Source organism: Hipposideros armiger, unplaced genomic scaffold, assembly GCF_001890085.2.
Source record: "Hipposideros armiger isolate ML-2016 unplaced genomic scaffold, ASM189008v1 scaffold_705, whole genome shotgun sequence".
Taxonomy (NCBI): Eukaryota; Metazoa; Chordata; class Mammalia; order Chiroptera; family Hipposideridae; genus Hipposideros; species Hipposideros armiger.
The window spans coordinates 372,145-386,679 of NW_017732055.1; the positions used below are offsets into that span (position 1 = coordinate 372,145).

The 14,535-nt window shown below is 39.2% G+C and overlaps 1 protein-coding gene across 6 annotated transcripts in view; it reads right to left on the minus strand.

Moving 5' to 3' along the window:
• Positions 1-14,535, minus strand: part of CPQ (carboxypeptidase Q) — a 461,474-nt gene that overhangs the window by 372,093 nt on the left and 74,846 nt on the right. For all 6 annotated transcript variants that reach the window (XR_002122197.1, XR_002122199.1, XR_002122198.1 and 3 more), the window contains exon 2: positions 10,584-10,791. Coding sequence is in view for 3 of the 6 variants with exons in the window: in XM_019627075.1 (XP_019482620.1) it covers positions 10,584-10,791 (208 nt within the window). In the remaining 3 variants the exon portion in view is untranslated. The remainder of the gene's footprint in view (positions 1-10,583; positions 10,792-14,535) is intronic.

Sequence of the window (14,535 nt, forward strand, 5' to 3'; positions counted from 1 at the left end):
GAGAGAGAGAGGAGAGCACAAACGTGGCAAATGTTAAAACTGAATGTAGATGAAGGGTATATGAGTGGACACAGGAAGCAACTAAAAATTGATAAATGGAATTCATCAAAATTTAAAACTTCTTCTTATCCAAGACAGTTAAGCCAAATAACAAAACAAACAAAAAAGAATAGGCGAGACACCAGCTGGGAGAAAATATTCGCAAAACATGTATCTGACAATGAACTTGTATCTAGAACATATGAAGAATTCCTACTACCCAATAATTTTAAAATAACCCATTATAAAATAGGCAAAGACTTAAGAAGATTCTTCACAAAGAAGGATTCAGAAATGACCCATCATGAGTACCGGCCCAGTGGCTCAGTTGGTTAAGAGCTCGCTCAAGAGTACGAGCTCTGAGTAACAGCAGTTCAATGCCCGGCCTGAGCTGAGCTGCTGCTGAGCTACCAACAGGTGGCAGGATGGCTCAGCTAAAAGAAAAAAGAAAAAAGAAGTGACCCATCATCACATGAAAGAATGCTCAACATTAGTCATCAGGGAAGTGCAAATCAGCACTTTGATGAGATACCAATACAAACTCACCAGGATGGCTAAAATTAAACAGACTGACAACATCAAATTTTAGTGAAAATGTGGAGCAGCCTGAGTCATCTCACATGGCTGGTGGCAATGTAAAATGGTACCACCTCTCTGGAAAAAGTTATGCAATTTCTTCTAAAGGATACATGAATCATTTAATAATATTCTGTCAACTTTACCATAGATTGGTACTTTTCAAAAAAAAAAAGTTGGCAAAAAAATCTATGATGCTTTAGAATGTGGCTTCAACAAATAGACATAATTCAGTGTATGTCTGTTTATAGTTGATTCTCTATCCTGTTGACCATAGATGATTTTTTAAAATAGTTATTCATTCAACAGAGCACCTGCCATGTGCCCTGCAATCTCCTGTATACTGAGAATACAACGTTGTATAGAAAAGACAGGGTCCAGTCCTCATGGAATTTATATTCTCATAGAGAGATACATACTAAACAAGTAGATAGAGAAGCGGGTAGATAGAAAGACATTACCAAATGTTATTAGGACTCTGAGCATACAGGGGAGGTGCTATGTAAGAGAATTTGATGGAGAGTTCTACTCAGGATAGTTAGGAAAGGCCTTTCAAAAAAAAAAACTTTCAGTTAAGATCCGAAGATTGAAAAGGACTCAGCCATACAAAAACCTGGGGAAGCAGCATTCTAGACAGAGAGGTTGGTGAGCGTAAAGGTGCTGAGGTGGAAAACAGCTTGGATGGTCTTTAAAATAGAACACTTGCTGCATCTTGGTCAGCTGGCTCGTGATCACTGGTCTGAGTCACCACATCTTTGGCATGACATGCAAGAACATTATCAAGCACCCGACTTAAGGCAAGAGAGGGTGGAAAAGACAGGGAAGAGTTTTAAGCCAAAGACTGAAGAAGAGTACAAGACTGGGTTCCTGAAACCAGGAGGTAAACAAAACCAAGGTCTCTGGAGCCCACATTGAGGACAGTTCTGCAGCTGCTGCTTTTTAAGATAGGTCAGTTCATATCAACCTACCTGCTTAGTCTTATCATTATCTAATGAGGCTAATGACAATTAATGACCATGATCAAGATAAGAGGTCAGTTATAATTTATTGATTGCTTCCCATGTGTCAGGTTCTGTGGCTAGTGCTTGATCTCAACAACTCTATGAGGTAAAAAGGTTTATCCCCATGTTATACATGAGGAAACAGGCACAGTGTTAAGTGATGTACTTAGAGATCATACAACCTCTAAGTAGCCAAGCCTGCATTTGATCCAAGTCTGTCTGATTACAAGTCCTACTTTATATATCGTTACCTTTGTTAAGTCTCCAAATCTTCCTGGTAGTACCTTCTGTTTGGTACTTTCTCCAGGGGGCTAAAGAAGCTGAAGGGACATTTGGTTGCAAGAGGACTTTAGCAAGAGTCATCTTTAGCTTTGATGGGGGGGGGGGCATGCAATAGTAAAAGGCTGACTTGAGGCTACTCAAGATTATTTTGGTTCATACACTACACTAGACATTTTTCAAAGGGCACTGCATAAGCAAACAACATAATCCTGAAACCTGCATTCAAAATGCATTAATTTCTTTTTACCTGTAGAGAGAAATTCAGAAAAACATGTCACGGTGATGTGATTCTTAAGCTTTTTCTTTTGATAATCAGAGAGCTGGAAAACAGAAGGTGAACAGTCGTATACCGTCTAAAATTATGAATGCAAAATAGCAGCCAAGAATGAATTTTTATATCAAGGTAATAAGCAGATGAAAAATGACAGTCCGTACTAGGAAAGCAAACAGACCATTAATTATAGCAGCCTCACAAAGCACCATAGTAATAGTCAGTTTGCAATACTTTACCAAAATTTACATAACTATATAGTCACCTCTCAGATTCCAGAGATTCCATTTTTGATAAGTAGCAATTCAAAAGGTTAGTCACCTCATCTACTATATTATTATTAAACTTCTATGAATGTGAAATGGTTAACACCTTGAATTTACATGTTATCAAACCAGATTGGCTGCCTCTAAAATCTTTTTATTCATTCATTCCAGCATGGCTATGTGTCAGGCATTGTGCACAACCCTGAGGACAACAAGATAAATAAAACACACAGTATGTGTCAAGGAGCACTTCCAATCCAGAGAGAGAAACAGACTAGTTAAACATATAACCCCAACAGAGTTTGGGCAAACTGAAGAGATGGAGATCAAAATGGCAATATTACCTTAGGGGTTGTCTCCCAACCAAATAGCTGCAATTACAATACTGATATTAAGTCAGTTAAGCTTTTCTTTTTGTCTTCCTTCCTTCCTTTCTTCCTCCTTTTTTTTCTCCTTCCCTCCCACCTTCACTCCATGCTTTTGTCCCTTCCTTCCACTTTTATTCAATAAGTATATCCAGTCATGTTAGCAAAACTATATAACAATAGCAGTTTACACGTGTGTAACACTATGTATCAGGCAATAATATCTCATTTCATCCTCACAAAACACCAAGAAGAAGGTACAATTATTTCCCCTGCTTCACAGATCAAGCTGAGGCCCAGAGAATTTATACCGTTTGCCACGGTCACACATCTGGCAAGTGGCTGGACAAAGCCCACGCACTGAGTGAGGCTCTGGAGTGCACTACCTGAGCCTCTCCATTGTGAGGTGGCATGGCTGCCACACTACCGGAAGCAATAAGAATTTAGTGATTAAAGAACATTTTGGAATTTCTAACAAAGGCTTTCTATAAACAAAGAATCTGCCTTTCAAAAACCAGAGAGAGGGGGAAAAAAAGGATGTTGAGAATAAAAATTGCATCGTTCAGTGTTAGTCTTCTCTGGTTTCTCCCTTGGGGGCACAGTGGCCTCCACCTGCATAAATGATGAGAATTGGCATTCTGCTTGATTGCTGTGCATCTGTTAGGAGCCTCAGAGTGAATTCAGCAAAAACAAAATAAGGAAGGAAAAGAACCTACTAATCGAGGCTGGCCCAGTTGCACCATTTTGAGTCACTGTGGTGACTCAAAATAATTTTCCTTATTTTGTAATCACCAGCAGACACATGTGCCTGCCCCCGCCCACCCCATGCAACAATATTTCAAAACAATTTAAATCAAGCTTGATAGCTAATTATGCTAAGGTCCCACCAAACAACCAAACCACCAGGCCATCAAAAATCCTAGACAGACAAAGTGTGAAGTAGCAGCATTAATTTTCTCCCATTAACAAACAATGAGTGGGGACAGCTTTTTTACTCTCTGACAATTGGCTTTCAAAAATCATCCAAAATATAGACCACTTAAGACATTTAATTTCTGCTCTGACTGTTTTAAGCTGGACCTATGATTACAAAAATGTGCAGGTTAAATCTCATCAAGATGCTTTCTTAAGATGAAGAATGTTTTATAAATTGTAATGTCTTTAATCAGAGCTCTCTTTGAAGCTATTTAACTCTATGGCATAGCCCAACCAGTGCTTCAGTTATGTCATTTATCGACTGTATTAATTATCATTACAGGGATTGAGCTGTATACTTTTACACGGCACTCTCTCCAGATGGCATAGCATTCTCCCTCTGACACTCCATAAACATCACCTGGATTCACTCATCTCTCTCTGCAGCTGAATGTTTCATCAAGTTTTAGTCATCTCCACACTGGATTGCTTCTCTTCCTCCTCCTCTCTGCAAAACTCTCTCAATATAGTACACAAAGGCCAAGTGATAGAAAACATAAACCAGTAGTATTTACAAAGCCAAGTTCTATCAACAATTCATTCCCACCTCAATGAATTCTTCCCCGTGTAGTGATGTAACTTTCACAGTCAAGTGAAGGGGCAGCCTTTTGCTTCCCTCGCTGATTAAAACTTACAGTCTGTGTTCAATTATCTGGGGCCATGGAGAAAATAACAAGAAAAAAATGTATATTTGGCACTGGGAGTACAATAGACAATTTGGCCTCAGTAGAATCACTTTCTGTATTTTGCTTGGGCTAATATAAAAATTACTTTGCATTCTTGAGCTTGCATATTGAGAAACCAGGAGGCAGAAGTCCCAAGGTGTGCTGCAGTGCAAGGAAGCTAGATGAGAATTTTAAATTGCCTTGGGTGATCCAAAAAGTGGGTAATAGAGAAATGGAAATGCTTAACTGTTTTTCTTACAACATATAAGAAGCAGGTTAATGGGACTGTTTCTTAATCACCTCAAACTCAAAATGTCTAAAAACCAGACTGATCGATCACGTTGCGTCCACGTCAGCTCCCTTCCCTGAGCCCTCTATTTCTCATCATTGTCCAGTCCCCATGCTGAGTGGAGGAAAACTGGGAAACTGAGGCAGCCTGGAGAAGATACATCCTGTCAATAAAAGCAGTTGGTGACTGTAGGAAAAATAGAGCAGGTCGGGCTTCCTCACCTGGCCATCTGGCGGGGCTATGACCGGCCAGATCGAGCGGGTGGGATGAGCGCAGGCGCCGTACACTCTGTTTATGTATGTATTTATATAAGCGCCTTGGCTGAGTGCCACTTTTGTCTCTGTGTAGTATAAAACCCGGTCATTGTACCATGCGGGTGGTACCTAGAGAGTCAGTAAATAAAGTATGTCTATTCCGCCTGAGGCTCTGCATATCTTCTTCCAGCTCCCAAAGGTGTGGGCACTCCCTGCCGGATTCCCTCCCCCTCAGACAGTGACTAACCCACTCAGCTGAATCCACTCCTACTTTTATGTAAATTCATCATTTTTATATATTGGGCTGAACTGAATGCAGATTCATCCTATCATTTTTTTTAATTTTTTTTTATTTTATTTTTTTTGCTGAGCCATCCTGACACCTGTTGGCAGCGCAGCAGCAGCTCAGCTCGGGCTGGGAATCGAACTGCTGTTGTTCACAGCTCAAACTCTTGAGCGTGCTCTTAACCAACTGAGCCACTCGGCAGGCTCTTCATCCCATCATTTTTATCTCTGGCTTCCTGTAAACTGTGACTCCTGCTCTTTCCCCCTTCAAATAAGTTCTGTTAATTTTTTTCATAGTATCCCTCCTGCTGTCCTTTGCATCCCACTGCTATCGTATATCGCCACATTATTTCATATCTGTATTATTAGAGCAGCGTCCTGTCTTTCCTCTTTTAAGCATGCTGTGTACAGTTGCTAGATGAATCTTTCTAAACCAGTAGTTTCCAAATTTTAACTTGTCTCAAAATCACCAGGAGGGCTGGTTAAACCACAAGCCCCACACCCAAGCATTTTTTAACTTAATGGGTCTCTGATGGGGCGTGGTAACTTGCATGTCCACTCGCTCCTAGATGAGGTTGATGACTGTGTTCGAGACCATACTTAGAGAAACACTGCTCTAAAATATCATCTCCCCACCTCTAACACATTCAGTGATTCCCCATTTCCTCCACATTAAACTTCAAAACTCCTCCGCAGACTAGTACTTCAGGTTCTTCACAGCCCCAAAGTTACATTTTTCTGATCTCCTGTCAGACCTTCTGGCTCCAGCCAAACTGCTCTACTTTCGTATTACCCAAGTGCCTCATGCACGCCTGCTTTCTTGCCTTGATCTGGTGTAGAATGTCTCTCCACCTCCCGTCTCTTGTTCAAGTTCAACTCTTTGATTGAGTACACCCAAAACCCACATCTCCATAAAGCCAGCCCTAGTCAGACTCCTACTACCTTTTCTAGACTCCTGTAGCATCAGCTCTCCAGGTTGCTTGGTGGAATCTAAAGTGGACAGAATTTAGAACCAGAGACTCTGAGTATGAATTGCAGTTCTTTCATTAGCCATGTTACTTAACTAGCTATTTAACCATTGTGACCTGTTTGTCCTTCAGTAAAAGAGAGATGCCAAAATCTACTTCTATTTGGTTGCACAAAGAATTAATTGAAACGAACTATTTAAGCCTTCAGAGAACCATACAAAGTGTATAATAAGTGCTAATTTCCTTTTTTCATCCGTTTCCCTTAATCATGCATTTAGCACTAAACAGAAAATATATTATACTAGTCATTTGTATTTTAAGTTTACTCTCATCTCTTTTAGCCAGATGAATACTCCTGAGATTAAAAAAAAGTCTAATATATCTTAGTAACCCTAGTATCTGGAAACTTCTGAGCAACTGGTAAGCTCTCAATAAATATTTACTAAAAAAAAAAAAAATTACCTGTTTTATTCAATTAGCAACTCAAAATACCTTTGCTCATGAATGTATTGTCAGAAAAAGATACAATCTGGTATACTGGACACCTGGATATTTTCCTCCAAAAGCAGAGCAAAGTGCCCCGAAAGGTCAACTTGTTTTGAACTTACTATATAAAGACCATGCAGTTTAGTCAGAGAACACTTTTAATCAGTTTGTCATAAGAGCCCTGCTATGTTTAACTATACAATCTCAGACAAGTTCATTCCTTCAGTAGATAATTCCTCAGGGAATATTATGCAACTCACTATACTAGATGATGGGGATACAGAGGTAAAAAATATAACCCATGTCTTTCTGAAACTTACAGTCTAGGGTGGAGTAAGGCAATTGGGGCAGACTAGAACAGTAAACTCATTTACCTTTCACCATAGGCATAAAGATAGAACAAATTTCCCAGCCTCCACATAACTACATTCTGGCCATTGAAATGTGAGTACAAGTGGGGCATGACATATCCAGGTCTGGCCAGGGAAAACCTCCCTTTGGATCATGAACTTTATCTCCTTATTTGCCAGCTGGATGCAGAGGATTCTGAGATCTTAGAGGTGATGGAACCACAAGATGGAAAGAAGCAGAAGACCATCTACTGACCAATCTCTTGGACCTATTATGTGAGCAAGAAATTGACTCATATTATGTTAAGTGACCAAAATATGAAGTGTTCGTTCGACAATTTGGCTACCCTACCAAACTATAAACCCAAACTGCCTCCAAAACATTATGATACCAAGTAAGCACAGGATGACGTGGGAATACCAGAAAGAGGTAGCTCACCTGGACTGGAGCTGGATATCAGGGAGGGCTCCACAGAGGAAGAAACACTTAAGATGAACCTTGAAGGAAAATGTGAGACAGTAAGAAAGGAAATAGAAGTTTGTAGAGGAAAAAGCACATGCAAAGTCATGAAACTTTAAGGAAATGCGGTACACTGGGAAAGTGTTAGTGATAATGACTCCTGACTACTGGACTGTAAAGTGATGTTGGGAAATGTAGCTGCTAAATATGTATTTATTGAAATGACTGATAAACAGCAGAACCTATGAAACATAGTAAGTACTAGAAATAATGGATAATGGAAGAAAAAAAGTAATCAAGGACCATCTAACTTAGAAGGCAGAAAGATGGCATTCTCTTCAGAGATAAAATGGGGTGAAAGGATGAATGTGATTTTGAAAAAACTGAAACTGAGACAGCTATAGAACATCCAAAAGAAGAATCAGCAGGTAGTTGGACATTGGGCCTGGAGCTCAGGAAGTGCTATGGATAGGACAGGTGGGTTTGGAAAGTGTCACAGTACAGATGGTGGTTGAAGCCACAAGCATGATGGGATTGCTCAGGTAGAATATTCCAGAGTGAGAAGCCAGACAAATGGGGAAGGCAGAGGGAAAGTGAGAAAGTGGGATAAAGGGGGGGGTGGGGGGAGGCGAGAGAGAGAGAGAAAGAGAGAGAGAGAGAGAGTGAGAGAATATGAGAAAGAAGTCATAGAAGCCAAAGAGAAGAGATATTGAAAAACCAGTCAATACGTATGAATGCTTCAGAGAGGTAAAGAAAGATGATGGTCTGAAAGATGTCCATTATATTTGACAACTAGACAACTATTTGGGGCCTTAGCAATTTCCATTTCAGTACTGGCAAAAGCCAGGTTAATATGGTCTGCGAGTGAATGAGAGGTGAAAAATTAGAGACAGGAATGCAAAATACTCTTTAAGGAAAATTGGCTCTAAGAAACAATTAGCTACAAATGGAAAAAGAGACAAAATTTATTTCATTTTGGTTTTTATTTTTCAAGATACAAGACTCAAACATAAAAATATGCTGAATTCTCTGAACTTTTATTTCCCTGCCTATAAAATGGGGATAATAATGCCCCTTCTGCTTGGTCCATTGGGTGGGTCATTGTCAGAACAAATAAGATGACATATGTGAAAGATTCTAAGTACTATGGTTATTATGTACTTATAAATGTTGAAATTATGAAGTTATAAAAGTTATAAAAGTCGAGACTCCAGTGAAATATGGTTAGCTATAAAATTGAGAAAAAAATATACAATCAGTCTAGATCTAGAAATATTAAGAAAAATGTCTTTTTAATATACATTGTAAGTTGCTAACCCCAAATCTTAGAGGCTAACAACAGATTCCTCAGTCCTATGCTGGATAAAATTCTTCTCAGGCACCTAGGTTATAGCCTGGGTTTCCAGACGTCTTCATTACACCAGAAAGAAAGAAAGAAAGAAAAAAAAATGCCAATTAACCCTGGCAGACTGCGGCACATTAAGTCATCTGGGAATTTATTAGTCTTATGAGTAGTAGTTCTTAAATAAATATTTCTGGCAGTCACCCAGTTTCACAAAGCAACAGACGAGCTCCATAATTTAGGTCTCATGACCAGTGAAATCATGGTGAATAGCCACAGCTTGCTGAGTATGTTATTCTAAGGGATGACTGAGGTATTCTGGGAAGTAAGCTAGTCATTTTAGGACTTCCCTCCTGGGAAGATTAACTATCCGAAAGAATATGGTCCAATCATTATTTCACTACTCACCAAACCTTTAAAGACTCTACAAAGAACATTATTTTTAGTACTATGACATCAGTGGAACTAGCTTTTCTCTCATAAAACTTCTAACAAGTGGTCTTAACATGTCCCATCTTCCTTCCCTGGGAAGATATCTTATCCCCCTGTAAAAGAAAAAAAGTCCCTTTCCTTTTCTCTTGCACTTTTGAACAACTCCCTTTGGACTTGGTTTCCTAGTTACTGATGTCTCCTCCTTAGTTATTTTATTTTCAAGATCTAATGTGCTAATTAAGGTCAAGTAGCTGTGTCTCCAGCTCCAAATAGTAATTGTGCAGAATAAACAAACTTTCCTTTACAATAGATACTAAAGATATAGTCTAAAGACCCAAATAAACCCTATTTGCAATTATTTTTACTTTTTTTTTTAACCTGAGAGAGGCCAGCCTACAACACTAAAATGGTGTTTCTTTTATCCATGTTTCTCAAACATTTTACCCTTAATGTGTGATGCTACCATATGTATAATAGCTATTAAACTAGGCCAAAAGTCTGCAGGTCAGTTTTTAGACCTTTTATCCACTGCAATGCTGACTTTCATCCTAAGACTGAGGGTCAAGAAAGCATTTTGCATTTAATTACCTCAATCAAAACTAAAAAAAACAAAAGACAAAAGTTATGTTGCCCTTAAATAATACCACCAAATGCTTATTTAGACATTTCTAGATAACCAAGTATCTTTCATAAGCTTACCTCATTTTTTCTTAAAATAATTTTGTAAATTCATTACTCTTCATCATCACCAATCAATAAAGAGAATATTAAAGCCCAGAGAGTTCAAGAACATCCCAAGGCCACACTGTAGTTCGGGAGAAGAATCAGCTCTATAACTAAGACCCACTGCTTCCTCAACTCTTTCCACCACACCACAGATGGTCTCCACCATGTCACCCACTTTATTTTTTATTTTACTTCTCTAGCAACAATGGAAAAAGCCTGGCTTTTTCTGAAGTCATTAAGAATCTCTGATGACACACAGACATGAATTCAGTTCTCCTGCCAATGAAAATACATAATATATTGGTTATATAAAGAATTTTATGGGATCACCACTTATGTGGAAAGCTTTTTTAAAGGAATGCACAAATGATGCTTGGAATCCTGAAAAGGCCAAAGAAGATACTACAAAGAAATGACCAAATGTGGAGTGGGGGAAAATTCCATGAGCAATGAGATTTTCATTTAAATGGTTTGTTTTTATTTCATAAGGGCTTCTCTTTCATGGAAAACACCGGTTTTTGAAAAGATTTCAAACAAACATCATGACCAACCTGTAGATGGAGAAGGAAGCCACCGATCGAATGAGGGATGCCAAAGCCCCCACTTTGGCAGCTTCTACTGCCCCCTGCACTCGGTATTGCACTGTCTGGGAATAGTTGGTATACGGTTGATTATAAACAACAATCTTCCCTCTTGCTTCTGGGGCCCTTCTCTGCAGTTCATCGAAAGAGGTCACCACCAGAACTTCTGCTGTAATGCCTAGAAATAAAAGTCATACAAAATTAACTTATTGCTTCCAAACAGCCAGGTTGAGTTGGCACACAAAAGGTCACACATGCTCTATCCGCTACATCTGGCAAACTGGTTTGAATAGATCAAAGTTTTAGAGCTACTTGCCAGGGGAGAAAGATTGTGGGGTTAGCTAGTTTCCCAAGAGAGAGAAAAGGCATTCAAAATAATCTAACATACGACTCATAATGTTTTTCAACTAATTTGACCAGCTGGTATTAAATCACAAATGGCTTGAAAAGAGAGGTTTTTTTCCCTTCTTTTCCACTCTAAGAAGTCATGAGTTTCACAGAATAATACTATTTATAAAGAAAATGCATTTTGGGAAGATCCCCTTGTGATTAATGAAACATATTTATTTTTTCATATAACTATTTTGACATGTTGCTAAACAACCGTCATTGACATCATACAAAGGATGGCCGTTCATCCATGAAGAATGGTCTTAGAAACCAACGAACTTCATTAACTTTTAACAGTTAGTGTAACCTCTCAAGAACCACAAAAAGTCAGCCTGTTTTCTTTTCTCGTTTTGTACAAAACATTCTTAAAGGATGTGGAAACTTCCCATGCTTATCAATTTACAGTACTTTTTCATCACCAAACACATTACTATTCTTCAGATAAAATTTTAAAGATGTTGTATAATTGTCCTATAACCCTATTGTCTCACTTAGAAGACACATGCCATCTTTCCTCACACTGCAAGACTTGCCCAGATCTTCCTGATTAGGGAACAGGGTTTCACAGGTCCTGCCAGACCACTGAAGATCCAATTTTATGGAGCAGTTAGAGTAACAAAAAATAATAATATTTAGCAGCAAAGGTCAGATGCAGTGGCTAAATATAACTATCTAAAGAAAGTGGCAGGCGCCTCCTGTTCTGTGGCTTTAGACATGCAGTAGTGAAATATGTCAGTAAAAACCAAAGTATCAACATATATTTGGCATCCTTCCTTAATCTTGCAAACTAGAGAACTGGGTTTTTTTGGAAGCTTAACAGATGTCATTAAAATACTAACTGTTACTTTAAAAATCCTTTAAAAATATACTGCAGTTATAAGAGAATTATTGCTTTCAATATGGACCCCATCATAATGGACCCTTCGGGCTGGCTCCTCTCCAACTTGTGGTTCCACCATCCAGACTGAATTTATACTTTTACTTTAAAGTGATTGACTACAGTTCTATAAGTATGTCTTTACAACACTCAGAACTCAGAATTTAATTTGTAATATAAAAAAAGCAACATACAATTATGGAAAGTAAGGAAGCCACTAGCTTTTTCATGTGATAAATATGTGTAAAAATACAAATAAGGGTTCAGCTAGGCAGGTTTGGAGAATCATTAACGTTCTGAAACCTAGAGTTACCTTGAAATTTGACTGGCGTTATTGTTGGCATAGTACAAGAATTTTGTTGATGGTTTTCAGCTGTTCCTAATAAAAAACAGATTCAGTGGTTCACCTAAGGGATGTCCCAGCAATGGGGTAATTTGGCATCTGGATTGGAGCCACTAAAAATGAAGCCAAATTTCTATAAATTTTCATAGGCCACTGCAAAATTAAAGTCATACAAGGGTGGTGCTTCTCTATAGTGAATGCTTCAAGTTCTTTTAACAAATGAGAGAGTGATGAAGTCCTAAAGAGCCAAAACCTAACCTAGACACCACAGCTGCCAATGAAAATCACTAGGAGCAGCTGTAGGTCAAAACCTGTCACCATGAACTTGGAAGAAGAGTTCAAATTAATCTGTTTTCCTTAAAGCTTAGAGTCACCTCTGGTTCTTCTGCCTCCTTCATCCCCCGTGCCTAGTCAATCTTCAAATACTAATAATTTTACCTCTTCAATACTGATGAAAGCCAGGTGCACTGCTCCACCCTGTTATAGTCTCTCACATCAGGCCTTATTATCTCCCATTTGGACTGCTATGCACCCCTCCTCCTCCAGCCAACCACCACCACTGGTGCCCCAGTGTCTAGCCTAGGTCCCCCAAATTAAACAGCGCTGCCAGAGTGAACTACTTAAACTGCTGAAAAGTCAGATCAGCCCATGTCACCATTCCCCTGCCCTTCTACATCTGCTGAAAGCCTTCTACATGCCAGCCAAAGACTGTCTATACAGACACGGGTTCCCTTTGCTTTTAAATGCTCATCAACAGTAAAGTTAAAAGTTCCCACTCTCATCATGCAAGGTCACTCCTCAGTGTCCTTGTCCGCACTATAGTACAGCATGTCTTGTCGACCCCATTCTCCCAATTTCATAACGAGACAAACATCTGTTTATTCCTCAGGGTGCCATTTAAACATCACTCCTTTAGGGGGCATTCCCTGGCCTCTGGCTTCTTGTCTCATCCCCTCCCCACTTCCCACAGGAAGGCTGGCTCAGGCATCACGTACTCTGGCCTTCGGGAGTGTCCTGGGCATAACTGAGCACTGGACAGTGGAACTCTGCCTATTTATGACTCTCTCAACGACCTAAACTGTAATCTCCGCAGGGGCCAAGTTCATTTTTGTTTCTCTCTCCTGGGCCTAACACAGTGCTTAGTGTATATGCAGCAATCAGTCAATAAATACTCCTTGAATGGCACTGCTTTAAATAAGGGACCACTGACTGGAATTAAAGCATTTCCATAAAAGTGCAATTTTATCTTTAAAGTTTGATAGCACTCTTCCCACCGTAACTTAGAAATCTAATGTTCTTACCACGCTGAACATGCATAGCAATAACCAAGCAAGAAAGAACTTGGGGGCAGTCAGAATACAAATACAAACCCCAAGTATGAACACTCAGATATCTGAACATAAGAAAGCTCTTTTGCTCTCTCTTAGAGCCTACTTACTCTTCCTTTACACAAAATTCTAAATCAAGTATTTAAACCTATATAAACTATGAGAAACAACAAATCAAAAGGAAGAGAGAGGTTTGGAACTGATAGCAATGCCACCAAAAAACAATATGTAAAACAACAAATACTAATAGGATTTTCTGCAATGTTGGAAATGACCCAGCTGTGCTAACACAGGGAACTAACAGAACCTCAGGTGTGACTGCTACAACTCAGAAACTGAATTTTTAATGTCATTTATTTTAGTTAATTTATATTTAAATTTAAATCGCCACATGTGTGTAGTGGCTATTGTGTAGCTCTCACAATCACTGCAAGCTCAGCTATTAGTCACACAAATAGCTGAAAGCATCTCTGCCTGCCCTCAGGGCCTTGCTTCAGGACAGTCGCTAAAAAGACAGGACAGTCCTGGTGATGACCTCCCACAGGGGTCACAAACCAGGTGGGCTGTCTTCAGTATCCTTTGTTTGAAAAGGCAGGGTGTGTACAAACACTGAAGGAAGGTTTTTTGCTCCAATTGAATAAAACAAAACTAGGCCATCTGGAAAATGTCCCTCTTTATATTAGTTTGTATTTTGACACATGTTACACAAAGGAAATACTCATACTATCCTTCAAATCAGCAGGCTCCTATTTACTCTCATCTCTCTTGTTCACATTCTCCCATTTAAAAGACAGTACATGAGAACCTCTGAAAACTCAAAACCAGTGTCATAGTCACAGTGAGGCCTGCTCTGACCTCACTATTTATAATTGCAACCCGCTCCCAACACTCATCCTTCTTGTTTAATTTTTTCATAGAATTTATCAGCTTCTGGCTGTATCCACCACAATAATATACCGTATTTGCCGGCGTATAAGACGACTC